The sequence below is a fragment of the Saccopteryx bilineata genome, chromosome 7, assembly GCF_036850765.1.
Source record: "Saccopteryx bilineata isolate mSacBil1 chromosome 7, mSacBil1_pri_phased_curated, whole genome shotgun sequence".
Classification (NCBI taxonomy): Eukaryota; Metazoa; Chordata; class Mammalia; order Chiroptera; family Emballonuridae; genus Saccopteryx; species Saccopteryx bilineata.
In genome coordinates this window covers 79,566,958-79,593,434 of record NC_089496.1, presented here as the reverse complement: position 1 = coordinate 79,593,434, position 26,477 = coordinate 79,566,958, and the positions used below count along the sequence as shown (strand labels likewise).

The 26,477-nt window shown below is 42.9% G+C and overlaps 1 protein-coding gene across 10 annotated transcripts in view; it reads left to right on the top strand.

The window, feature by feature from the left end:
• The window catches only part of CPEB3 (cytoplasmic polyadenylation element binding protein 3), a 219,865-nt gene that overhangs the window by 141,735 nt on the left and 51,653 nt on the right, over positions 1–26,477 (top strand). For all 10 annotated transcript variants that reach the window (XM_066239887.1, XM_066239886.1, XM_066239885.1 and 7 more), the window contains one exon: positions 17,083–17,201. In XM_066239887.1, coding sequence (XP_066095984.1) covers positions 17,083–17,201 — 119 coding nt within the window. The remainder of the gene's footprint in view (positions 1–17,082; positions 17,202–26,477) is intronic.

Here is a 26,477-nt window from a genome sequence, read left to right as displayed (position 1 = left end):
GGTTTGAAATCCACATAGAGAAACAGTGGCCAGGCACATCAGCTGTCCCCATGAGTGTTATTGGGTCAAGGCGATGGAGCCTGGGACTCTCTCCAGCACAAGGGCCACTGAGCCATTTGACCAACCATTCAAGGATGTAGAACCCTCTGGATCTCTTTGTGGGCAACAAGCAGGTAATTGGTTGGTGTTCTCCAGAACACAGAAGTCAGATTGTATGTCTGTATGATGGTTCTCAGACCTCCGTGAAGTTTTTAGTCCTGTGGGGAAGATAAAACGGTCAAGTGGTCACAAAATAAATATGATTTTAAACAGGGATAGTTCTCTAAGGAAAGAATAGAGAGTGCAGTGAGAGACTTTAAAGGGGGATATATCAGTTTAGATTGGGGATGTGGTGAGAGCTTCTCTGAGGAAACAGTGGTTGGGCAGAGCTGATGATTGAGCTGTTAGCTAGAAAGTTCAGGGAAGCAAGTTCCAAGCAGAGGAGACCCATACGGGAACTCCTGAGGATGAACAGAGCTTTCGGACCTTGAAGGAATGAAGGAAGGGTGGTTGGAATGTTACAAGGGAGGAGAAAATGATGCAGAAGAAAAAGCCATGAAGAAGAAGGATTCTTTTTTCTTCATTACTTTGATGTAGTCCCCCAGAGAGAGTTGATGTTAAGGCATTTGTGTGGTGTATGTCTTTGGGTTGGAGGGAGAATGGCGTCGGGTCAAGTAGAAATCTCAGTTTAAAATACTTTCAAGTAGCTATTGACAAAATTGAAGCAAAGTCTTGCTTTGTGTTTTCTAATACATTTAATTCTTGATGATGAAAAGAAATCAAACTCTAATCAAAATATTGAGAAAAAGTTTCCTGAGATTGCATTCTCATACCTTTTAGTTCTGGAATGGCAGGGTTGAAATTGTGAGTCCTGGAAGGGGAGATTCTCCCAGATGTTAGGGCATGAACCAGATCTCACATGCATACAGAATGCTAATCAACATCATTATGTTTACAATAGCTTGGGTGCAGGTAATTTGCAGGGAATTATTGAAAACGGATGGCAAGAGAACAGAATAAATGGAACCAGAGGACTTAGGTCCTAATGCAAATGATCATGCAGTGTTGGGAATATCAGTCCATCTAATATTTGTTGCACATTAGTCTGTGGAAGATTCTATTTGGTGTGTGGGGATAAGGGAAGACACTATTTTTATGTTTGAGAAAGCTACTGTTTTCCACTGGAGACATGAAGACAAAGATGTGAATCATTAATGGTAAAGAGCAAGAATTCTGGAATGAGACTTGCTGTGCTCCCCCACTTACTAGTTGTATGACTTCAGGCATACTGTTTAATCTTTCTAGGCCTTTGTTTTATCACCTGCAAAAGAGAGATAATAATAGTACCTACTTCATAATGTTGTGATGAGGATTAAAATAAGTAAATCTGTGTGGAGTGCTTAAAACAGTCCCTACATACAGTAGGTATTATGAAGGATAATGTTATATATATTAAAATACAGATCAATTTACAGTTAATGACAAGTGAGTAAAAAATTCTAGACATCCAGAGGAGGAACAGATTACTGTGGGCTGTGCAAGACCCGGGCCTTAAAAACTGGGCAGGAAAAGAATAGGCAGGAATTGCCAGGGGCTGTAATGATGATAATTAGGATGGCTAACCTTTACTGAGGGCTTGTTGTGATCCAGGGAACAGGTTACTATTATCTATGCTTAATTTCATTGGATCTTTCCAGCGCCACAAGGTAGGCAGCTTTATTGTTGCTATGTTATAGAGGAAGGAACAGGTTTAGAAGAGGGTCATTTGTCCATGGTCGTGTTAAATGGTAGGGCTGGAATTTGAGCCTAAAAACAGGCGGACCTCAGAGCCCACATTTCTTAAATTTTACACTATACTGTTCTCATATGGGAATAAAAATGTCCCACAGAACAAGAATAAGAATGGTCCTGCATGTTCAAGGCAGACTTTAATTGAGGCAGGGTTATGTGAGTTTCATGATGGTAGCAGATTTGATGGCAGGGTTGTACTAAAAATTCCTTCCACTGAATGGGAAAATCATGGCACTGCTGAATGTAGCCAGTTTGATGTAGTGATGATTTGATTAAAGACATATAGGCCTGACCTGTGGTGGCACAGTGGATAAAGTGTTGACCTGGAAATGCTGAGGTCGCCAGTTCAAAACCCTGGGCTTGCCTGGTCAAGGCACATATGGGAGTTGATGCTTCCAGCTCCTCCCCCATTCTCTCTCTCTGTCTCTCCTCTCTCTCCCTCTCTGTCTCTCTCCTCTCTAAAAATGAATAAATAAAAAAAAAAAAAAAAAAAAAGACATATAGAATTTGGTGTTTCTTCACCTCTTACCTGAGAAGACATTCCTACTAGGCAGTTGGAATTGTGGCTCGGGACTTTAGTTAAAGAGACTGTAGCTGGCTGTTACATCCTTTAAGAGTCATCTTTATAGAGAGAAGGAGGAAGAAAAGCAGGTTTTGTGTTTGTTTGTTTTTTAAGTGAAAGGAAGGGAGACAGAGACTCTTGCATGCACTCCCTACTGGAAGTGCTCTGCCCATTTAGGGCCACTGCTTGGCAACTGAGCTATTTTTAGCACCTGAAATGGAGGTTCCACTGAGCTCAGGGCCAACTTGCTCGAACCAACTGAGCCATGGCTGCAGAGGAGGGGAAGAGAGAGAGAAAAAGAAAGAGAGAGAGAAAAGAGGGGGAGGAGTGAGAAGCAGATGGTTGCCTCTCCTGTGTGCCCTGACCAGGAATTGAACCCAGGACATCCACATGCTGGTCTGACGCTCTACCACTGAGCCAACTGGCAAGGGCCTAGAAAGAAAAGCAGTTTTGTTACGAACAAGAAAGAAGGGAATGTGCAGTAGGGATGTGGGTAAGTGAAGGACTGGGAGCATCTGTGGCTGTGGAGGCTAAAACAGAGAAGCTGCAAGAAAGAACCACCAACACCGTCAGGCAGTGCAGGATTACTGAGAAGTCCTTCGTGGAGTAGAGACCAGTGTGTGACCCTCTTTGTCAAGTACGCAACCACGGTAATTTCTATTGTTATCCTAATCATAGGCCTGAAGATTGCCTTGAAGTAGTAAAACCAGAGCAATGCAGTCTGATTTGCATTGAGCAAGTGTTATTTCATAAATAATAAGAATAAACCTGCCTCTCCAAAGGACCAATCATCATCATTTTTCTGTTTCCTTTCAGTTTTTTGTGGGGGTGTAATAATAGCAAAGATATAATTTTCTATTCTCGGTCTTCCCAAGTTTTACTTAATTTTCATATTTTTTAAAAAGGCTGCCTAACCTCTTGTTGCACCATAATTTACTTGCTTGTTGGTCATTTAGGCTATTATAAATAAATAATGCTTCTGTTAATATATCCTTGTATATGACTTTTCTTTCATATTACTTTCCTTAGGATAAATTTGCAGAAGCTTAACCAAAGTTAAGAGAAATGAAAATCTTAATGACTTTGGATTTGATATCACATGGCCTCCCACAGCAATTTGCTTTATGAAGTTTATGCTATACTGCACATTTTTTGCTTAGTTCCAAGTCAGATAAATGATACATTGCATTTGTGGACTTAACGTTTTTGCCTGTGTGTTTGGAAAATAAGGGACCCCTGCCGAAGCCAGAACACATTAGCATGGATTTTGTACTTGAAGCATTTAAGCCTGTTCCTCTCAGGTCTCTGTTGAATGTTGGGTATTCTTTGACATCATCTCCTATTATTCTGTTGGTCACACTGACTCCTTTGTTATCTATCCCTTGAAGACGACGAAGGCTTCTCAGGGTCTTAATATTCTATTTGTTTTAAACCATCTTTCCCCAGATTTCTGAATAGACTGCTCATCTCTTCCTTAGACTTCTGTTCAAATGTCAGCTGAACAGAGAGCTCTTTCCTGACTTCCTTATCTAGAATAGGCATTCCTTTACCCTTGTTCTCCGTGCCTCTTACCCTCATTCTATTTCTCTTCCAAGTGTTTTCCATGACCTAAAAATTATACGTGTTTTTCTATTTTCCAGATTGGGATGTAAGTTTTAATGAGAGTAGGGTTTTTATTTTGTTTTGCCCCTTGCTGTACACCCAGTACCTTGTATACCTGCCTCAATGGCTGGCCCTTGGATATTTGGTTAAATGGATGAATTTTATCTTTGCAAACGATAAGTTCATCACTGGCTTGGAAAGTAGAGTCCTGGTAAATTCCTTAAAGATCATCTCATTCTAACACAATTTATACTGAGACTTGAAGAGGTAAAGTGTCTTTTCCAAAGTGCACGTAGCTTTTTTTTTTTTTTTTGTATTTTTCTGAAGCTGGAAACGGGGAGAGACAGTCAGACAGACTCCCGCATGCACCCGACCGGGATCCACCCGGCACGCCCACCAGGGGCAACGCTCTGCCCACCAGGGGCAACGCTCTGCCCACCAGGGGGCGATGCTCTGCCCCTCCGGGGCGTCGCTCTGTTGCAACCAGAGCCACTCTAGTGCCTGGGGCAGAGGCCAAGGAGCCATTCCCATCGCCCGGGCCATCTTTGCTCCAATGGAGCCTCGGCTGCGGGAGGGGAAGAGAGAGACAGAGAGGAAGGAGAGGGGGAGGGATGGAGAAGCAGATGGGCGCTTCTCCTGTGTGCCCTTCGAACCCGGGACTTCTGCACACCAGGCCGACGCTCTACCACTGAGCCAACCGGCCGGGACTGCATGTAGCTTTTATAGTACAGTATTTTACCCCGTGAATTATAAAGGGAGTAGTTTTTATTTGTTTCACTAGTGTGTATCATTTGTGGGCAAGGAAGGTAGGGTTAAAGTAGCTAATCGATAAATTGTGCTATTATTTATGTCTGTGTTTTATTTATTTATTCATTTTTAGAGAGGAGAAAGAGAGAGAGAGAGGAGAGAGAGACAGTGAGAGAGAAGGGGGAGGAGCTGGAAGCATCAACTCCCATATGTGCCTTGACCAGGCAAGCCCAGGGTTTCGAACAGGCGACCTCAGCATTTCCAGGTCGACGCTTTATCCACTGCGCCACCACAGGTCAGGCCAAGTCTGTGTTTTATATAAAAATTAGCAACTTAAGCTATATGACCCATGCTACACTTTTGTAGCTATTTAAAAATGAAAGTGATCTTTTTCCTGAGTTCTTCTACTCTGTTATTCATACTCGCATAGCTGGGGTATTTCCAAGAGCTGGATTAGGATTAGGTTATAGTTCTGAGCTGCCCATTAGCAATAGCCAAACCATGGAAACCTGCCTCTTGGGTGATGCCACACTATTTCAAGGCATGACTACACTGAGCCGTATTTGAGTTTTTGACTGTAACGGTAAGCGGTTCCCTTGTACTGTCTCAAATTGGGGGTGTGGATATGAGTGACAAGGAAGCCCAAAACGGGAGCTGCCATAGAACCAAGCGTCCTGTAGACTGTGCGGGGAGTGGCAGCTGCAGGGATCTATTTGAACAGTGGAAACTATTCTTCATTGTAGTGTTCCACCATTGTCATGATCCAGCTCCTCTCTGCTTGTGGGCAAATTGTTTCCATATATCTAGTTAAATTCTGGAGGGAGAGAATCTCATTGGCCCAGTTCATCTTTTAACACCTGGCTGTGACATAGGCCATCCTAATTATAGTAGCCTTGGAATCCTTGACTGCTTATTTAAAAAGAAAAAAAATAGAGCATGGAGCGATGAGCGTGGCAGCCAGGAAGATAAGTTGAGCATGACAAGCTTTATGATGATAGATGTGTTTAGCATAACCTCCTTCATTGCCTCCTCAGAGAATAGCCCCTTTCCAAAGTGGCTGTCACTGGAGCCACAAAAAAATGTCTGCATTCTCTGAGTCTTTTACCCCCGTACTAAGCAGCTGCTCCTGCTCCTGCCATTAGTCTCACCTCTGTGGTGGGGCTGGGCCAGGGAGAGGAGCTGGCATCTCCAGGCAGTAAGCATAGCTGCTCTACCTCTGTTGGCAGAGACCTCTGGAGCAAATGCAAGGATAGCAGCCAGCTGCAGATGCTGGACAGGAGGTTGGCCATGTGGCTCTGAACCGTGTTCAGAGTCGGTGATGCTGGCAGTGGCATGGGCAGAGCTGTCATCCTCAGCCCACTGGGGCAACCAGCTTCAGCTCTGGCAGTCCAGGGGCACAGGGTCCAGTAACCCGACTGCATATTTATGTAAGAGTGACACATGCTTTGCACTCTGATGATTGCCACCTACCTCGAGTAAAGTGTGTACTTCTGAGTGGCCACTTCTATTGGCGATCATGTATTTCCTTGCACTGGCTGGACTGGCTTGACTGCTAGTCCTTGTGACCAAGGTCATGCAGTTATGGAAGTTTATACAATACCAACATGGTCTGTGGACCTGGCATAAATCAGGCCACATGGGATTCAGATTGACTTTGAGCCAGCGAGTCAAGGGGATACTGTTTGAAGAACAGGAAAGAGGGCTCCACTTTTAATGGACAAAATAGGTCATTGTGAAGCTGCAGTGGGCTGGGCTCGCGGCATCTGTTTCTTTTTCCTTCAGTTTGTCTAAATTTGGCTTTGGAAAGGAAAGTTTTCAAACTTCACATTTTTTCCCCCTTGTAGCATAACTTGAGTGGAAATAAGCCACTGTTGTTTTAGGCCCAGATTCCAAGATTTTCCACCTTTTAAGTTACATAAACCAATCAAATTGGGAAGCTAAGGTATTTTAGCCTGTATTTAACCTTTTGTGGGTTCTAAATTTTTGAGTAATACTCCCTCCCCCACTATTTTTTAACACAAGTTTTTGCTCATAGTACTCACATTTTTTTGGTAATATTGTATTTTAATATTTAATTGATTGACATTTTTATTCTCAGAAAGTATTTTCTTGTAAAAACATAGGAACTGTACTGCTGAGAAGCGAGAGTGGGCTTTTTGTTTTGTCCTGTTTGGACAGATGGAGCAGCATCTGTTGTTGCTTTTAAAAGCTTAGCATACCCTCAGTTTAAATTGTTTTATTAAACACTTATCTGGAGATGAACTGTAAGAGTTAGTCTTTGATTTAAATGCGTTTTTAGTTTGAGGGTCCGTACAGAAAGGAGTAGGCAGTAGGAATGTAAGGCCATGGGATGACATCAGAACAGCACCACAGATAACAGGACATATCGCAGTCTATCACAGCAGCACCTGTTGTGTTGTGCCCAGGAAGAGGGGCTGGGAAGGAGAAGAAGCCCAAAGCACCCTTGATGAGAAACTGCCTGTGGAAGAGAGTCGATTTCGGGAAGTGGGATGGAGGGTGCACACTTGGCAGGCAGAGGCAGAGAGGACGTGTTAAGAAGAGGGTGTAGCTTAGGACAGGACCTGCTCAGGGGCCTTGGATAAGGGCTAAGGCTATGAGCAAGTGACACCAAGAGAGGATGTGTCAGTTGAGAGAGTTTGAGAAGGGGAGCTGACTAAGAGGATCTGGTGGAAAATTTTGAAAGCTGAGAACAAAGACTTGGGTTGTCTTTCAAAATAGAATGGATAGCCCTAGCAGTCTTGCGAAGGGGAAGTGGTGGCACAGAGAAAAACCCCTGACGGCATTGAGGACTCATTAGAGGAGTATTGCAGTGCAAGGGCGGGGAGGAATTAGATTGTCCCAGGTTAGGCAACATTCACGCCAGACGGAAGCATCACCTGTAGGGAAGCGGCTGCTGGGTTAACACGTAGAATTTGCCGACTTCGATTCTGAATAAGGGCGAGAACAAGCCATGGGGCAAGAGCCAGCCTGGGTGTTTGTGGACTCAGGTGCTGCTGTGGGCACCAGCAGCTACTACCTATATGACACTGAGCAAGTGATTTAGCCTCTGAACTTCATTTTGTCCTCTGAGTTAATAGTACTTGGGTATTAAAAGGAATATGTGAGAGAGTTCACCCAGGCACCAATGCAGTACTTAGATTTAATAGGTACTAAATAATATTAGTGTCCTTGCTCATGATGAAAATGTAATGCTCAGCTAGTAATAAAATTGCCCAGCTAGTTTGACCAGTTCCCTCCCACACCCGTAGTCTGGTCTCAGTTTTCTTGGTCAGGTGCTTGTTAGAACCGACTGGGACCAGACCTGACAGATTGGCAGATTTTACAGGGACCTCTTTATGTAGGGCATGTGTGGTTACGTAAAAAGAGCACATTTCAAGCCCAGGTGCCCCAGGTCACTGCCCCGGGCTGCAGGACTTTACCAAGAACACAGGAAGCAGATTGCCACTTTTCAGCTCTGGGCTGATTCTACCCATCAGACTTATTTTCTTGTTCATTCCCCTGCCTGCCAAGCAACAAGCCCACGGAGCCACAGTTACTAGTGTAATAGAAAACACGAAACAGGCTAGAACCAAAATGCTGTATTTTAGCCTCAGCCCTGTGTAGTCAGTATAGTCAAAGAAATAGGATTGGTTCTGATTTTAGTAGATGTGCTGCCGACGTGAGCACTACGATTGGTTCTCAATTCAAGGGGAATGTTTAGGAACCCATGGGTTTGGGCAATACCTGCAGGACCATTTCTACATCTTAACCTGGGCTAGTTCCTTCTCCTGGAATATCCTGCATCGGTTTTTTACTGAGTCATCCCATTGAGGTCTGGCTCCAGTGCCACCATCTACAGAAAGTCTTTCCTGATTTTTTCAATTTATGTCTTTACTGAAAAAAAAAATACATTCTATTAAGTTCAACTTTTATTTTCTTTAAAGTTTTATTGAATTTATTAGGTTGACATTGGTTAATAAAATTATATTACTTTATTATATTATATTATTTTATAATTATATTATATTTTATTATATTATATTAGTTTCAGGTGTACATATGAAGTTCAACTTTAAAAAATATATTTAAAAAACACTTCTTAAGGTCCTTAATGCATTGTTTCTAGATTAGAATTCTTTATGTACTTAATCTTGATGACCTTTTCACCCTAGCTTGTACGCTCTCTGAGAACAGGACTTGCTCGTGTCCATATCCCCCTGCAGTGTCTAGGACATGTGGTAAGGGTTCAGTAAGTCTTAGAGATTAGATGTTCTCATCCAAGAGGAAAATGAGTAAGGAATCCAGTTCCGTGGCCTGCAGTGTTCTCCAGGCAACAGGCAGGGGGTTGATGAGTTGCTTTCTCTCTTCCCACCCTCTGCCCCAACCCTGTGTTCTAACTAATGAGCTCTGCTCACTGTTTTCCAAATGAACCAATCCTTTGACCCTTCAGTGTCTTGGCCTATGCTCTTTCCTCACCTTGGAATGCTCTTACTTCCTGGAAAACTAATTCTCTTCCAGCTCAGACACAGCCTTTGCTCTGCGGCTTTTCCTGATGTTTGGAAGCCTCCGCCCCATTTGTGTCTCACCGTGGTCTTTAGGACATACCCCCAGCATAGCACTTTTCCTGTTGTTTCTTACTTATTTACAGGCTGTTTTTCTAGGGCAGGATTCTTCCATAGCTTACTCATCCTTGTAGCTTCAGTGCCTAGCATCATGCCTTGTACCTCCTAAATATTTTTGGTGCTATTGAATTGAATCCAAAAACAAAGACTCCTGAGGCAAACCAGGTAAGTCCTCTGACCTGAAAGCCAAGGTCACAGAGAGAATGTTTGCAACAGACTTCCCGTGCCAAAAAAAGTCTGAACTCGAGCAGTGCTGGCTGGAGAGATGCCCTTCAGGTCTGTCTAGGAAGGTCATAGGAAATCAGGGAGCCTGGATTTTTTATTTTTTATTTTTACAGAGACGTAGAGAGTCAGAGAGAGGGATAGACAGACAGGAACAGAGAGATGAGAAGCATCAATCATTAGTTTTTCGTTGCACATTGCGACACCTTAGTTGTTCATTGATTGCTTTCTCACATGTGCCTTGACCGCAAGCCTTCAGCAGACCGAGTAACCCCTTGCTCGAGCCAGTGACCTTGGGTCCAAGCTGGTGATCTTTTGCTCAAACCAGATGAGCCCACGCTCAAGCTGGCGACCTCGGGGTCTCGAACCTGGGTCCTCGGCATCCCAGTCCGACGCTCTATCCACTGTGCCCCTGCCTGGTCAGGCAGGGAGCCTGGATTTTGTTTGAGGAGAGCTTTCCCTATCTGTTCAGACTGTGGATCCTTCCTTCTGGGGCTGCTCTCACTCAATCGGAAACCAGCCATTGCCTGGGCGAGCACCGTCTGCTGCAGGCAGCAGCAGTTCAGGCACAGCCTGTAAGCTGGAATTGTTTTCCTATTGTAGTTGATATCGAAACATATCAACCGCTAATCGCATTAGTTGATTTTAAGAACTATTGGGTTTTTCGAAAGATACCTCTCTAGAGAATGGAAGAGGATATTACCCTCTTCTCCAGAAAGACCTTGTGGTTTTGAAATTTTTTCACAGATCTTTATTTTTAAAAATTTCAAACCTTCAAAACAGTTGTAAGAACAGTACAGTGAACACCTCTATAGCCGTTCTCTAAATTCACCAGTTGTTACATTTTGCTTTCCTTCTCTTTTGTATCTTATCTGTATAGGTATATATACATGTATTTTTTTTTATGAACCATTTGAGAGTAAGTTGTAGACATCAAGACCCCTCCCAAACGCTGTAGCATATGTCTCCTGAGAACAAGAAATGTCCAGTTTGTTCCAGTAATGTTTTTTAGAGCTGTGGTGGGTTTTTTGTTAATTCGAGATCCACAGTCCAGCCTTACATTTAGTTATCATCTCTCTTTACTCTCCTTTAGACAGTTTCCTATGCTTTTTGTCTTGTGTATCATTTGAAGAATCCATGCCAGGTGTCTTATAGACTATCACTTAATTTGGAGTTACCCAATCGTTTCTTCATAATGAGATTCAGGCGAAGCACTGTCAGCGGGAAGACTGTAGATGGTGTGCTGCGCTGAGGACGCGGTACAGGCTTCCCCAGTGTAGTGATGTCAGTTTGCCCTGTTGTTGGTGACGCTCGATCACTTGATGAAGGTATCATCTGCCAGATTCTCCCATTGTAAGGGTACTTTCTTCTCCCTTTGCAGTGCTGATCTATGAAGTGATACCTGAAGGTTGTCTGAGTATCTTGTATCCCCTCCTCAAAATCACCCAGTGGTTTTAGAATACATTGACTGGTCTTGATTAAGGCAATAATAACTGTTTTGTGATATTCACTTTATTAAAATCTTACTTAATTTAGAGATATCTGCTCTTTTTAAAAATCTTTATTAATTTTAATTTATTGTGTTAACATGGATTCAAGTGGCCCACTCAATATAATACCCTAACCCCCCCCCCAGTGATACCTGCTCTTTACCAGTAAGTCCCTCACGAGCCTTCATTCTAAATTTACAACTTAAAATACATTGAAAATCAATAAGTGTCTTTACTAAATAAGATTTGATTGAACTGAATCTAAACTTCTCCTGATTATTTTGAAATTCATTATATTTGAACTCTTCTTAATATAGTTTTTGTGGGTGTTAGAACAAATATATCTACATACGCCTTAAATTTTAGGACTGAAGCACTGTTGACCACTTCTTGCTACTAAAATACTTTTATTGTTTATTATTATTTGTTGTCAGTTTTGTGATAGTCAGTGGTCTCTGTCACAAAAGTGAGAACAAATAATAAATAGACAAGTCCTTATTTGCGAGCAATAATGATAATTTTATCTCACCATTTTTAGGTGGGACCGTGTAATTTATTCATTTTTAGAGAGGAGAGAGAGAGGGAGAGAGAGGAGAGACAGAGAGAGAGAAGGGGGGAGGAGCTGGAAGCATCAACTCCCATATGTGCCTTGACCAGGCAAGCCCAGGGTTTCGAACCAGCGACCTCAGCATTTCCAGGTCGACACTTTATCCACTGCGCCACCAAGGACCGTGTAATTTAATGGCTAAAGATTGAGAGCTCTGGAAACTGCTAGGTTTAATTTTCAGATTTTAATTTGATTCATTTCTTAACTTCTTGGAGTTTTGGTTTCCTCATCTGTAAATTGGTAATAATAACTGTTTTTACCCTATAAAATTATTGTGAGGAAAAGAGAGCTAACAGATGTAGAGTCCTTACTAACAAAGTGCCTGTCACATTGTAAGCACTTAGTAAGTGGTGTTCGTAGCAGTGAAGCTGTAGTGATTGTTATTTGTACTAGGGATCAGTATGAAAAATTATAACATACAAAATTATGTGTTTAACAGTCAGGAAGCTTGGTTTTTGAAAGGTAGCCAAGAACATTTTAAAGGTTGTTACACTTAATGTGTTCTCAGGTATTAAGAGAAAATAATCTTTTAATTAAACTTTCCCTTCAAAACCATGGCCAAATAAAATGAAATTTTCCCAATTTAGCACACACACCCCCTTCATACCATACTCTAGAGAAGTGCACTGTCATGCCAGGCTCTCCAAAAATCCCTCCCTATTTCTACCCTTCCTCCCCTAACCTATTTGGTCCCAGTGGGAGAGCAAGCAATTTTCGGCCGTCTATTCTGCTTGGGAGCCAGGCTCGTGGTGGTGACGTATCAAGAGCTCCTCCTGCTTCCCCAGAGCCCACGTTTCCACCCACAGGCTGTCTCTGAGCTGAGGGCCTCCTGTGACTACTCCTCAGGGGTTGGGAAACAAGGTCACCAAAGTTTTGAGTTGTTTTATAATCCTGTTATCTCTCTCTGGTGCAGAGGCAAGGGAATTTATGACCAACTTTTTTTTATGCCTTTCAAGCTAATAGAAGAATCTGACATCAGAGTGACAGTTTCAGGAGCTTGAATTATAGATATAACAGGCTTTTCTTTAAAGAACATATTAACACCAGCAAATAATACCGCATCTGATCATTCTTTCTCCTGATAGAAATGACTAATGACATATGAAAGTAAATATTCATTCACTTTGTATACAGTAATATTCAGCTTGGCGCTCAAATAGCTTTAAGGTTTTTCTATAGTATCTAGATCACTGTCCTTTATTCGCCAAATGCTTGTAAATACAAAGTAGAAACTATATATCATTAATTTGAACTCTGATTTTTATAGTGAGACTTCTACAAAACTCAGTTTTACACAGCACATAAATAAATGAAAATGCAGTAAAAGAAAAATTGATACTTGCATGATATACTAGTTTACAAAGCATCTTTACATATATTATCTCATAACCTACATTTCTGTAAGATATTCAGGACAAATACTTATTTTCTTCATCTTTATTTTTACTTTTATTTTTTATTTTTTTAATATTTTATTTATTGATTTTTAGAGAGAGGGGATAGAGAGAAAGAGAGAGAGAGAGAGAAGGGGGAGGAGCAGGAAGCATCAACTCCCATATGTGCCTTGACCAGGCAAGCCCAGGGTTTTGAACCGGCAACCTCAGTGTTCCAGGTCGACACTTTATCCCACTGCGCCACCACAGGTCAGGCCTTCATCTTACAGAGAAAAGAGCCAAGATTTAGAAATTTTAAGTTAATATCCAAGTTCATAGTTTCACCAATTACTGGATGACCTCTTAATCACTTTACAATGTTCTTAACTGTAGAATAGAATTTAAAATAGTGCCTCCCTCACCGTGTGTGCGAAGATGAAATGAGTTCATATACATAAGGCACTTAGAACAGGGCCCCGTGCATAGCAGATGCTCAACGGGTGGTAGCCATGAGCTGTGATTACCACACACAGTAAATGTTAGGACCTAGCCCTAGACCCAAACCCAGACCTTCTAACTCCCAGTCCGGAACTCTTCCAAGTACCATGTGGAATTTGCCTTTCAGTTAATTATTGCTTTCATTTCTGTCTCACATTGAGCTTGATATTCCTGAAGGGACCTTTTCTACTTTATTTATTTTTTACCTTAAATTTCTGAAGATCAAAATGGGAAATGTGTTTGAAGGAGTTCCTGATTTTCTTTTTACTCTTCTGATTTCTGTTGTCATCTTGCTTTGCTCGACCTAGAGGTATCCATGAGAAGGCGTTTTAGTAGATGAAAGGATCATAAAGCTGTTTTCATGGGTGATTTTTGGTTTCTCTGGTGTATTTTGTTTTGGTTGGAAGACCTAAGGTAGGAAGTAGGATTGAAGGAAATGGCTGGACGTGAGTCACACACCTTATCCGTAGTGCTGAGACAATACTGTCATTGAGAATGGCAGCTTGCTGACCAGGGAGTAGAGATGCTTTGTTGTTAAAGAGCCATCCTAAAGACATTGGTACCATATCAGGGGTCATTCCCTGGGACAGGAAAACAAGTTGTTTGTAGATATGTGTGTGTGTGTGTGTGTGTGTGTGTGTGTGTGTATATATATATATATATTTTTTTTTTTGTAATAATATTGTAGGAAGCTTTCGTTTGTGGTTCCCAGTTGTTTTTACTCTGCCCACCACCAACGTTGATACCTATGATTATGAAAGAGGCCTGAGTGAAGATCTACATGCTTTTGTGGTAGCTACTCTGCTGGGGTGGGGAGGTACCCTCCTCTTCCTCTGATGCCCAGGGTGAAGCCAGTCGGGATTTGACATGGAGGATTGTAGAAGGTGGGCAGTGATGTGCAGGGAAGGTGCAGGTGGCCTGGTGGCCTTCCAGAGGCATGGGGCTGGAGACGGCCGCAGCTCACTGAGCACGCCCCCTCGAGGCCTTTCCCATGTGCCTGTGCGTGGTGCACACGGATGGGTTCTCTCCAAGAACAAGATAGCCCTTACGCTTCTCAGGACCCTCATGCAAGAGCTGTACCAGGATTTACCTGGGGAGGCAGGAAGTTTGAGAGCACATGCTAACCCCTCCTGTTTGTGACATTTGCATTTTTTAACTCATCTCTAATATTCTCTTTGGCAAGTGGAATTAATAATGTTCTCACAATAAATTGCCTGGGGCTTGATGATAGTTTGATACTGTTTCCAGAGGAGAGAAGATATGAAGAAATGTTGTATTAGTCTTTGTAGTTCTGCGGTTAGGTTTGATTTTTCTTGCCTGGCCACCCACTGATCTCTCTGACCCACCGGCCCTGGGAGCAAAGCCCAGAAAACAGCTTTGGGTCCTACCACGTGGGCAGCCTACCTCTTGCATCTACATATCAACTCCTGTGGGCTTAGTGCTTTCCCCTGTTTATTGGCTTCTGCATGTTGCATTGGTCATTCCTGATGTGCTGAGTAGTATTTGACCTTTTTCTGCTCTGTTTGCTTGGATGCTCTGTACTCTGGAGGAGAAATTTGGAAAAAGGATTAAAAAAAAAAAGTACCAGTGGAGTGGATGAAACATTGTCCCAGAGTGCCAGGGTCACCGGTTTGATCCCTAGATCACTGGCTCTTCCTGAGGGCACTGGCTCGAGTCTTGGTCAGGGCACATAAGAGAAGCAATCAGTGTCACAACTAAGTGGAACAATGAGTTGATGCTTCTTTCTTTCTCTCCCTTACTTCCTTTCTTCCTCTTTCTCTCTCTCTTTCTCTCTCTCACATCATCTCTTCCTCAAAAGATAGAGATAGAGAGAGAGAGAGAAAGGGAAAAAAGGAAGGAAAGAAGAAAAGGGACGGAGGAAGGGAGGGAGGGAGGGAAGGAGGGAGGGAGTACCCATTGCCAGTGTTGTTATGTGCTGCTCAGAACTCCAGAGAGCCTTGCTTCTAGACCAGTTGATTGAAATCTTTAATGTATGAGAGTCTTCTGAATATCATCTTATCCCTTTGCACTACTTACATCTTTCTGGTACCAGAGGAGAACTGTACTGGTGATGGTCTCCTTTGGCGTCAGTGCAATTGGGCATGGAGGTGACAGCTGGGAGGGTTAGGAAAGCAAGAATGGTTGTAGAGAGGTTAAGTAGTTGAATCCTCAGGCTTAGACTGGCTCACGATGGCCCTTTGCTCAGCTGTCATTCCTGAATGCCAGGGTGGCAGCAAGTGCCAGAGTTGGTCCCTTGAACGTCTGTTGTCCTCTTTGGAGTCCGCTGATTCTCCTAAGTCAGGGTCCTTACTGCTCTGGGGTCCCTGGCACCTTTTATCTCCACTTATCTCCCTCAACTTTGTAGCTAGTAGATAATTGTCTAAAAGTCTGTTTCCTCTACTACATAAGTCTCTTGGTAGCAGGAACTTAGTCCCGTTCATCTCAGTTTTCTCTTAATCCATAGATTGTGCCACACTTGTGAATCTTCCTGAACTGAACTGAACAGAACTGTGTCCATGGAAACCCTACAGCTAGTGTCTATGTTTACAGATGGTCGTGAGGCAGGAGAGTGTCCTTGGAGAAATAGAGCATCACTATCAGAAGTAACACACCAGCCTATTGTTGGGCATTTTCTTTCCTGAATAACTTTTGATGAGATATAATTCATACACCAAATATAGTTCAGCCATTTAAAATGTATAATTTAGGCCCTGGCTGGTTGGCTCAGTGGTAGAGCATTGGCCTGGTGTGCAGGAGTCCTGGGTTCAATTCCTGGCCAGGGCACACAGGAGAAGCACCCATCTGCTTCTCCACCCCTCCCCCTCTCCTTCCTCTCTGTCTCTCTCTTCCCCTCCCGTAGCCGAGGCTCCATTGGAGCGAAGTTGGCCCGGGCGCTGAGGATGGCTCTATGGCCTCTGCCTCAGGCACTAGAATGGCTCTGGTTTCAACAGAGCGATGCCCCAGATGGGCAGAGCATCGCCCCCTGGTGGGCATGCCGTGTGGATCCCGGTCGGGCGCATGCAGGAGTCTGTCTGACTGCCTTCCCATTTCCAACTTCAGAAAAATACAAAACAAAACAAAAAAAATAAAATAAAATGTATAATTCAGCAGTTTTCAGTATGTTCACAGAGTTATGCAATCATCACTACAATTAATTTTTGAAAACTATCATCCAAGAAAGAAGCCCTGTACCTACTCCCTCAGCCCCCTAGCCCTAGGCAACCACTAATCTTTTTTTCTGTCCCTATAGACTTGCCTATTATAGACATGCCATATACATGGGATCTCACAATATGTGGTATTTTGTGCCTGGTCTTTTAATTTAAAGCAAGGTAGGATCTGTAGAGCACCTAATACAACACCTGGCACATGAGAGTCTCAGTAACTATCACTTCCCTGTGTCCCACTTCAAGCTCTTAGATCTTAATGAGAATTTGCCAAAGGAGAACAATAGATACCATTTTAATTGGTATTTTGAGTTCAGTTTACTTATTCCTCCCCGCACTCTCTTGTTCTCTTTCTCCCCAAGGCTATGCCTTCCTGCTTTTCCAGGAGGAGAGCTCAGTGCAAGCTCTGATAGATGCCTGCCTCGAAGAAGACGGGAAACTCTACCTGTGCGTGTCGAGCCCCACCATCAAGGATAAACCGGTAAGCAGCGTGCAGCCCAGCTGTTGCCTTTCCAAAGCACACCCGCTATTGGAATAGCTGATCCCTCCGTGTAATGGCCAAGCTGGGTACTAGGAGCCTTTTACCTGGGGTGGCCTTGCTCTGCAGTAGAGCTGGACTGTTGTCGATGGGAAGCTAATAACAAATTACTCAGTATTTTGTTTTATACCTTTGGGACTGCATGTAAACAAATGTGCCCTTGTCTTTCGCTTTACAGCTCTTTTAAGCTAATTCCTATTCAGAAACTCTGAATTGAAGTAAATCATGCTCTTAATGGTTTTGGCAGCTGGTTTCTATTATTTCAGATCAAGGACAGGAGTAATTTTTTTAAATAGCATAATTGTCGGTGTTTATGTGCTTTTTGAATGCAAGGCATTGTGCTGAGTACCCACAGCAGGCTAAGCAGAGCCTTCTGGGCCGGGAGCTTATGCTCTAAAATGGATAGCTTCAAACAGAGCAGGAGAGGAGAAGAACAGAGAACGTGGACCCCAAACCATACATAAATGTGCACTTGTGCCGTTTCTGGTTACTGAACCAAAGAGCATGAGTAAGTCATTGGGTAAGAGAGGAAGACTGCTTCCTTTCTCCTGGCAGACTGGGTATCAGTGGAGAAGGGGCAAGATTATGTGCTGAGCAAGAGAAAAGAACTTGGTTAACATGGAAGAAGTAAGGATCTGGAGGAAGTTGGGAGGGAGCGAGTTTGTGTGTCAAGACTTGGTGCCAGAATCTACCTGTCATGGGCCCTGCAGCATCCCCTTTTAAGTCTTACACCAGGATGTGGGGCTTGCTTGGCAGCTAGATGTATTCTCAGAAATGTGCATGGAAAAGGAGTTGGGGCTGGACATAGAAGTTAGAGTCTTGACTCTAGCATTTAAATATCTGCTTAACTCTGAATAAAGTAACCTATTCCTTGCTGAATCTTGGTTTCCTTATTTATAAAATGGGAAGGATAATGGTCTCTCTCTGGGATGTCAAGAGGCTCAGATAAGAGGAAAATGAATGTGAAAGTATTTGGTGAGGTCGAGTACTAGTGCAAATGTAACTGGATGGTGCTATTAGTCTAACGTAGTGCTACTGGATTCAGAAGAACAAGGTTAGAGCTTATCTACATGGTAACACTTGTTGAAAAAAGTGGTGACATCTAGAACAGGGTTTTATAATTGGTTGCAAAAGAATGATTCTGGGACTTGGCTACCTATAAAGGAGAGATTATAATATGTAAAGCAGAAGAGGGGGTTACTAAAGAATGGAATAATGAACATACTGGAATAATTGATTCAGGAGAAGCCAATATTTTAACTAGTGTGAAAGTGGCATTGTAATTTTTAAATTCTGGGACCATTAAAACTTTTTATAACAACAATTAACAATATTAGGATGGCTTACAGGTGGAGAAAATAGTATGAAACAGTAGGTAGGGGAGAAGAGTAGGGATCCTTTGTTAACTTTGGTCTTAATTCAAACAGTGTGGAGAGGCTGTTATGTGGGAGACATGGGGACTGACTACCGTGGGAATATGCAGGGTTTCATCTGAGTAAATAACAAGAAAGCCAAAAAACTTATCTAAATGTGTTTGGAATAGTGTGAGATTAGAAACACCGAACCCAATTTGTCAAGAGTAAGATGTGTGAGGGGTAAATGGTGAGCCTCCAGAGAGCCTCGACCTGGCACATCGGCGGCAGGGCACTGGAAGCGACCTAGGAAGGGTAGAGTAGGGTTGGCCATCCACTCCACGAGTGAATTAGAAACATGTTCTAAATAACAAGGCAGAGGGGTCGAGGTACACGTTGAGAGAGTTCTGCCCATAGTAGCTTAAGAAGCAGTTGAATTGAGGAGAGGAGACTGGAGAGGAGCAGGTGGGTCTTGTATGCCTTGGAAGGCTGGTCACTGGCCCTGCAGGAGAAGGGGAAGAATATTCCTTGTCGGAACAAGCCTCACCAGGACTGGGCATCATCTAAGAGGGGAGTGAGCGGGGGTGGTTGCAGATGGAGGTAGGATGGAGGCAACACCGTTGCTGTTGAGTATTTTCACTCCAAACACATGTATTACCTTTAGCCTGAAGGACTTTTGAAAATAATTAATATAATTATCTGTTTTGGAAATGTTTATGGAGAAACTAACTTTCATTGTTTGTGTTTCTACAAATTTCTGCCTTATTGCAGTTTTCATTTTCTGAGCTCAAGTGAAGCAGTTTTATTGGAGTTTGGTGAATTCTGAATGGTGGCTGCTGATCACATATTTCTTTGACCCAAGCATACTCAGAATTTCCAGCATAAACAGTTTGAATAAACTTTAGGCTGGGAAACATAAAAGTCCCCAAACACCTGTAATTCTAATGAACTGGATCCATTTTGGGTCCTGACTTTTTTGGCTCCATTTCTGAGGCCTTCTCTTCCTGTGCTGCAGCTGCCTGCCCTCCCTCCCAGCCTCGTTCGGCCGGGCCGCACCTCCTCACCTGGTTTCAGTGCATCCCATCGCTTTGGCTGCTCCCACAGAAGTGAGAGCTGGGCCGAACCGTTGGGAGTAAGTGAGGACCTTGGCAGTAGCTCAAGGTAAAGCTGATGTTTGGAGCTCATTCACCAAACTCTCTGAACTATGGCTTTTTTTCACTTTTTCTTCTTAGCTTGGCTACCTTTCAGGATCCCAGTGCCCTCATTCTGTTATTTAGTTCTTTCCAATCCTCCCTGGATTTCTCTTGGAAATATACCATGTTCCAAAATGACCTCTCAGATTGCCTACCCTTTGTCCTTCCCCTCTCCCCCTCTTCTTTTCCCACTCCCACTTCCCCAACCTCCCCTACCCCCCATTCCCCTCACCCAATCCCCCACTCTCCTCCTCCCTTCCCCTCCCCCCCTCTCCCCTCCCCCCCACCCCCCTCCCCCACATCAAACCCTGTTTCTTTTGTGCGGATTAGGTTAATAAGATTCTTTTTCTAGTATAGAGCCTGATAGCAAGGTTTCCTCTGACTTAAACTTTCTAAGATCATGCTTGTTTTTTGTTTTATTTTTTGAACTCAAATGAATCCCTAATTCATTTATTTCAGGTAGTATTAGGGAGACATTTTTGGTCAGTGATTACCTTTCATTAAATGGCTTCACTCGGCCCTGGCTGGTTGGCTCAGCGGTAGAGCGTCGGCCTGGCGTGCGGGGGACCCGGGTTCGATTCCCGGCCAGGGCACATAGGAGAAGCGCCCATTTGCTTCTCCACCCCCCCCCCTCCTTCCTCTCTGTCTCTCTCTTCCCCTCCCGCAGCCAAGACTCCATTGGAGCAAAGATGGCCCGGGTGCTGGGGATGGCTCCTTGGCCTCTGCCCCAGGTGCTAGAGTGGCTCTGGTCGCGGCAGAGTGACGCCCCGGTGGGGCAGAGCATCGCCCCCTGGTGGGCATGCCGGGTTGATCCTGGTCGGGTGCATGCGGGAGTCTGTCTGACTGTCTCTCCCCATTTCCAGCTTCAGAAAAATACAAAAAAAAAAATGGCTTCACTCAGACTATTCTATGTATAGATCTGATCCTGAAAGATGGCAGAGGAAACTATATTTGTGGCCGGATGGACTCCTCAGTCCTAAACAATAGGTAGACAAATTGGCAAGAGCAGGAGCTAGGACAGAACTTCTAGATAGGTGATTTTTTTCCCTCCAGCAAGAAGAGTTTGAGAGCTCAGCTGTCCCAGGGATCCCAGAGGATAGCTGTGTCCTTGTCCAGGCTTCCAGCGAAGCAGGCAGACACTGTGACAGTGGTCCCTCTGCTTAAGGTGACTGTACTCTTAGTGTATAAATAGACTGAGCCTGAAAGTTCAAGACAGCAAACCAATAAAGCAGGAAACCTAAAAGGCGCTAACAGAGATGGGGCTGAAAAGAGGAACCTTGAAAAGGACGTGAGGACGGAGATGTCTGTGAGGCTTTCTTTCTAGAACACGTCGGTCAGAGATGGAAAGGAGTAGCAGAGAAGTTTCCTGCTTCTTCCTCTTTAAAATTTATAGCACAATCACCATTAATAAATATCCTAAAATATGACAGGTTGATTTTGCTATCTACAGAGGTGGATGAAAGTAGATGAAATTACCAGCCATCATTACCTAAAAAAATAAATTATAAGTAAGAATACAAAATAATAACTAATAAGACAAGTACTACAAATAAATAATACAGTAATTAAATAATAATACAAGAATGAGTTCTGTGTTTCATACTCACAATTCTACACCTACTTTTGCTCATCCCTGTATTTTTTTTTAACTTTTATTTTTTTATTCATTTTTAGAGAGGGAGAGAGAGAGAGGGAGAGAGAAGAGTGAGAGACAGAGAGAGAAGGGGGGGAGGAGCAGGAAGCTTCAACTCCCATATGTGCGTTAACCAGGCAAGCCCAGGGTTTCGAACCGGCGAACTCAGCATTTCCAGGTCGACGCTTTATCCACTGCGCCACCACAGGTCAGGCCTCATCCCTGTATTTAAAAACTGTCTTACCCAAGAGAAGTGTGCTGTATAAAGTGCTCTTTGGGTTATTGCTTAGGGTACGTGGTTGTCCACTTAAGACTTGAAAACAAAAATTGAAGAAAAGATATTGGGAGCAAGGAAGCTGGAAATAGAGGCTGGTTTTATTCTTTAGTTTTTAATTCTGTCCAATCTGTATATCATTCTGGTCTCTTTTGTCCCCACTGAAATATTAATGAGAGCTCTAGCACTTTCAATCACTCCTCTTTAGTTACAAAGCAATCCAGACTTTTTTTTTGCCTGGGATTTAATACCTTCCCAGTCTGACTTCAGATTTTTTCCAGTCTTACCTTTTTCTGCTTTCTGTCAGAACCCCATATTCAATTAACTGAAATTATTTCTGTCCCCTCTTACTTCCTAATTCCTTTTTTTTATTTTAAGACCCCCTCAAATGCCATCTCTTTCCTAAAGCCTTCTCTGACCCCTGTCGCATCTACAGCGAATCATACCTGCTGTTAGAGCTACATCCAGTGCACGCACCGCCATCTTTTAAAACGGTTTGCCTTCCTCCCTTCCCACCACTTCTGAGTGCACTGAGGGCAAGGCATGCACACTGGTTACTACGAACCAGAACTTGTTATGAATTGGGCATGAGAGCCTGTGTCAAAAGTTACTAATAGAAAGGGTAGGTAAACAAGTATTGACCCAATTCTGCAGAGCCTGGCACATAAAAGATTCTTAAATATTTGTCCAGGAAAATAAACATCATGAAGATAAGATATAAATTAAGTACTTTATAGAGTTTATGTATTCCTGGAGTGATAAAAGAAAGCTTCTTGAATGAAGTGTCATTTGAACTAAGCCTTGAAGGAGTTTGGAGATTGGCCGGGAGAGGGGTGGTTGGTGGAGGTGTGGGTAACTAGACATTTTTTGAGAAAGACCCCAGTTTGAACACAGAAATGAGGAATTGTGTGCTACAAATGGAGAACATTTAGGTTGTTTAAATGGAGCACAAAAGGGAGTATGAAAAAGGAGTAGAGGAAAATTAAATTGAGAAAAGTACTGTAGATAGGGGCTCAGTTATAGGGCCAGCTTCTTTGACGGCCTCAGTCATTGTGTTTATGGTATATTTACTCAAGCTCTTTCCTTCTCCATCTTCTGCCTTCGAAGACAAGAACTATGATTTGATCTTGGCTCAAGCAAATCAGATTTTGTTATATCCCACTTTGGGAATCTTCAGCACTCCTGATCTTCCCTTATTTATTTATTTGTTCCTTGAATCCTTGGTCCAAATTTGTGGTTTGGGCACCTTCCATCATAGGAATTTCTCCAAAGAAGGATTCCTCCTCTAAAATGAGAGAAGTACCTTCTCTTCATAATAAACCCAACTTTTTCCCTTGAATTTCTGATTTTGGTGTGTCCAGAGTTTCTTAGTGCTTGAGTCTTTGGAAACTGTTATTCCTTCCTAAAGAGGTCTAAAAAATGCTGCAGTTCTAGTATGCTAAATGGTGTCTAGTGGACAAAATAGCCAGGCTGTCCCCTGAGGGATCACTCGGAGTTTTCCAAAGTGTATTCTAAAGAACACAGGTCCCATCAAACACTGGTTTATTGAGGGGAAAACATCAACAAAAAGGAGTTTGCTCATAATAATAATAGGTGTCATTCATTGAGCACTTTGTGCATTTTATATCTATTTTCTCCTTTAATTAAAGTTTCCATAGTCAAAACCATTTGGGAAACATTGATATATTATAGTTGCAGTAAATAAATTTATGTAATATTGTTTAATCCAGCATATTATATACCAATCTTGGAATTGTACTTGTGAAGATTTCAATGGAATTAGAACTGGAAGAATAGCCTTCTTCCCAGGAAGAACCTTGAACTTTTACGAATATATTTCTCTTGAGAGTTGTAGAAGTGATCAGTATGCCAGTAACAACACCCTTGTCCTAGTACCATGGAACTGAAAATACACATTTATGTAGACATGGGACAGAATTGTATGGCTGCAGAGCACCCTTGCCTTAAGCCCGGAACCTGAAAGTTGAAGTAGCTGAATATAGCACCAATTTCATTGCTAAATCGTTTTCTTGAGCTTTTCTAACTGCTAGACATGCTGGTTTAAGAATTGTCTATAAGTTATTTCCTTAATGCTTTGGAAATGGGCAGAGTAAGTTTTGGAAAGAAAAAGTTAATCAAATAAAAATGCATTTTTACTTGTCCACGAAACTACCAGGAAGCATTACTGTGGCCAGTAGCCTGGAGGACAGGGAGCCTTGCAGGCACACAACACCCATTTCAAGGTCAGATAAACAGGATAAACATGGGTTCAGTCCTGAGCTGACTTGAGGCTTCTGATCCTTAATTTCCTCATCTCTAAAGTGTAGGTATAGTCTTTATAGTATAACAATTATAGTGAGTTTAAGTATAACAGTGTGTCTAAAATACCTCCCACAGTGGTGCAGTACAGGAGCTCAAAAGTTCATTTCTTTTTTCTTTCAAACTCCTTTGTTTGAAAGACATCTGTCCTGCTTATACTTTCTAAGTGATGTGGAAGCCCCAGCAGTAATGATGAGCACTAGGTAATTCTGATCTGTTGGCATCAGAAATTTGCACTGATAAGGCCTAAGTACTGGGGTACCCACCAGTGACCAGTCATACTGTATTTCCATGCCCCTAGAAGGTATCTTTCAGTTTAGTGAGGAGAGTGATCAGTGGTGGGATTCAAATAATTTAACAACCGATTCTCTGCCCTAATGACCATTTTAAGTATTAAAAAAAGATATACTAAAAGATAGTTTATTATTTCATGCATTTCATATTTAAATAAGAACAATAAAAGAGGTACACAAAACTAGATTATTTTATAAGAAAGAGTTTTAAAATACTAATGAAAAAATATTAAATAAAACCTGACAAAAAAACCCAGTAAAACTGTTATTTAAGATATTTCCATGTTGCTTCTTGATTGGCGTCCTCACTTGCGATTTTTTTTTTACCTACGAATGGAATGAATATTACTGAGGGCTCTTAGAAGTTGCTGTTGCACATATAAATGTTAAAAAAGAGTAAGGAATGTAAATTTGTGATTTCCACATGAGCGGCTGCCCAGACACCCACCTTAGAGAGAACCCAGATTATAAGTGCCATTTTAACAACTGGTTCGCCCAAATCAACAAAAAGTTAGGTATTGGATTTGCCGAACCAGTGCGAACCAGCTGACTCCCACCACAGAGAGTGATCTGAGAGGCAGAAATGCAGCTGTTGGACATCTTGAAGCGCCGTCTATCCCTCAGGAAAACCTTTTATAATACATCTGAACACTGGCCCTGGCCGGTTTGCTCAGTGGTAGAGCGTCGGCTGGCGTGCAGGAGTCCTGGGTTTGATTCCCGGCCAGGGCACACAGGAGAAGCACCGATCTGCTTCTCTACCCCTCCCCCTCTCCTTCCTCTCTGTCTCTCTCTTCCCCTCCCGCAGCCAAGGCTCCATTGGAGCAAAGTTGGCCCAGGCACTGAGGATGGCTCTATGGCCTCTGCCTCAGGCGCTAGAATGGCTCTGATTGCGGCAGAGCAACACCCCAGATGGGCAGAGCATCGCCCCTTGGTGGGCATGCCGGATGGATCTCGATCAGGCGCATGTGGGAGTCTGTCTCACTGCCTCCCCATTTCCAACTTCAGAAAAAGAAAAAGGAAAAAAAAATACATCTGAACACTGATGAGCACAGAGTACTCACTAAGAGTTGGGTGTTGTGCCAGGCCAATGGGAGCATGCAGATATATGGTCTCAGCCTTAGAGGACCCTAGAGTCCAATAGAGGGAAATAGGAAATAGTAAATGAAGTAAGGAGTCACAGAGGCTATGATACAAGTATTATAGGGAGTAGTTGGGCTGGCAGGCAAGGGCAGGGGCTCAAAGGGCAAAGTGGTCAGATGTTCCTGAAGGAGTCAGGAAAGTCTTTAAAGGGAAGGTGTTCCCTTGAACCTTTTGGATAGAAGTATAGTTATAGTGGATTTAAGTCAGGCATAAAGCAAAGATATGCATAGCTATTTAGGGGACACAGTTTATGCATTCTCTGTTTTCTTACTGGGTACGCTTATATGAAACAGTCTACAGAGTGTCATTTGAATTGTTCAACAGTAGCTGAAGGTCCTAGAGGGGCTGTAGGCCTGTGGTTTCCATGCATCACCAGCAGGCCATGCAGTTTGGTATAGATGACAGGGGTTTTCTTTTTGTTCTTAGACTGTTTCTGGTACTGCTGATGGACCTGGAGCATCCTGGGAGAGCATGAGAGAATTCCCCATGGTTACTTTTGGCTCCCTGTCTAGGACGAATCCTGGCTTTGATGAGGGTCTGTGGGGCCTGTAATCTGCTGTCATGCACCACATACTTTTAGTCAACGATGGACCACATGTACAACAGCAATCCCATAAGATTATCACGGAGCTGAAAATTCATGTCATTTACTGACGTGCAGCTATCGTAAGGTCATAGCATAATGCATTATTCACATGTTTGTGGGGATGCTGGTGTAAAGAAACTACTACGCTGCCAGTCATATAAAAATACAGCACACACAATTCCAGTAGCAGGCTGTCCCGTCTAGATTTGTGTAAGTGCACTCTGCGATGTTTGCACAACGAACAACGACGAAATTGCCCAACAACAAACGTATTTCTCAGAACATACCCCTGTCATAAGCAACACGTGACTGTACTTTTATCTAAAGAATGGGAGGAATAGTCTGAGTATGAAACTTAACAGTTTTTTGCTTTAAGGCCCAATGGAATTCTGACTGGAGGCCCCAGAGCTGCCTGGGGTACATAAGTTT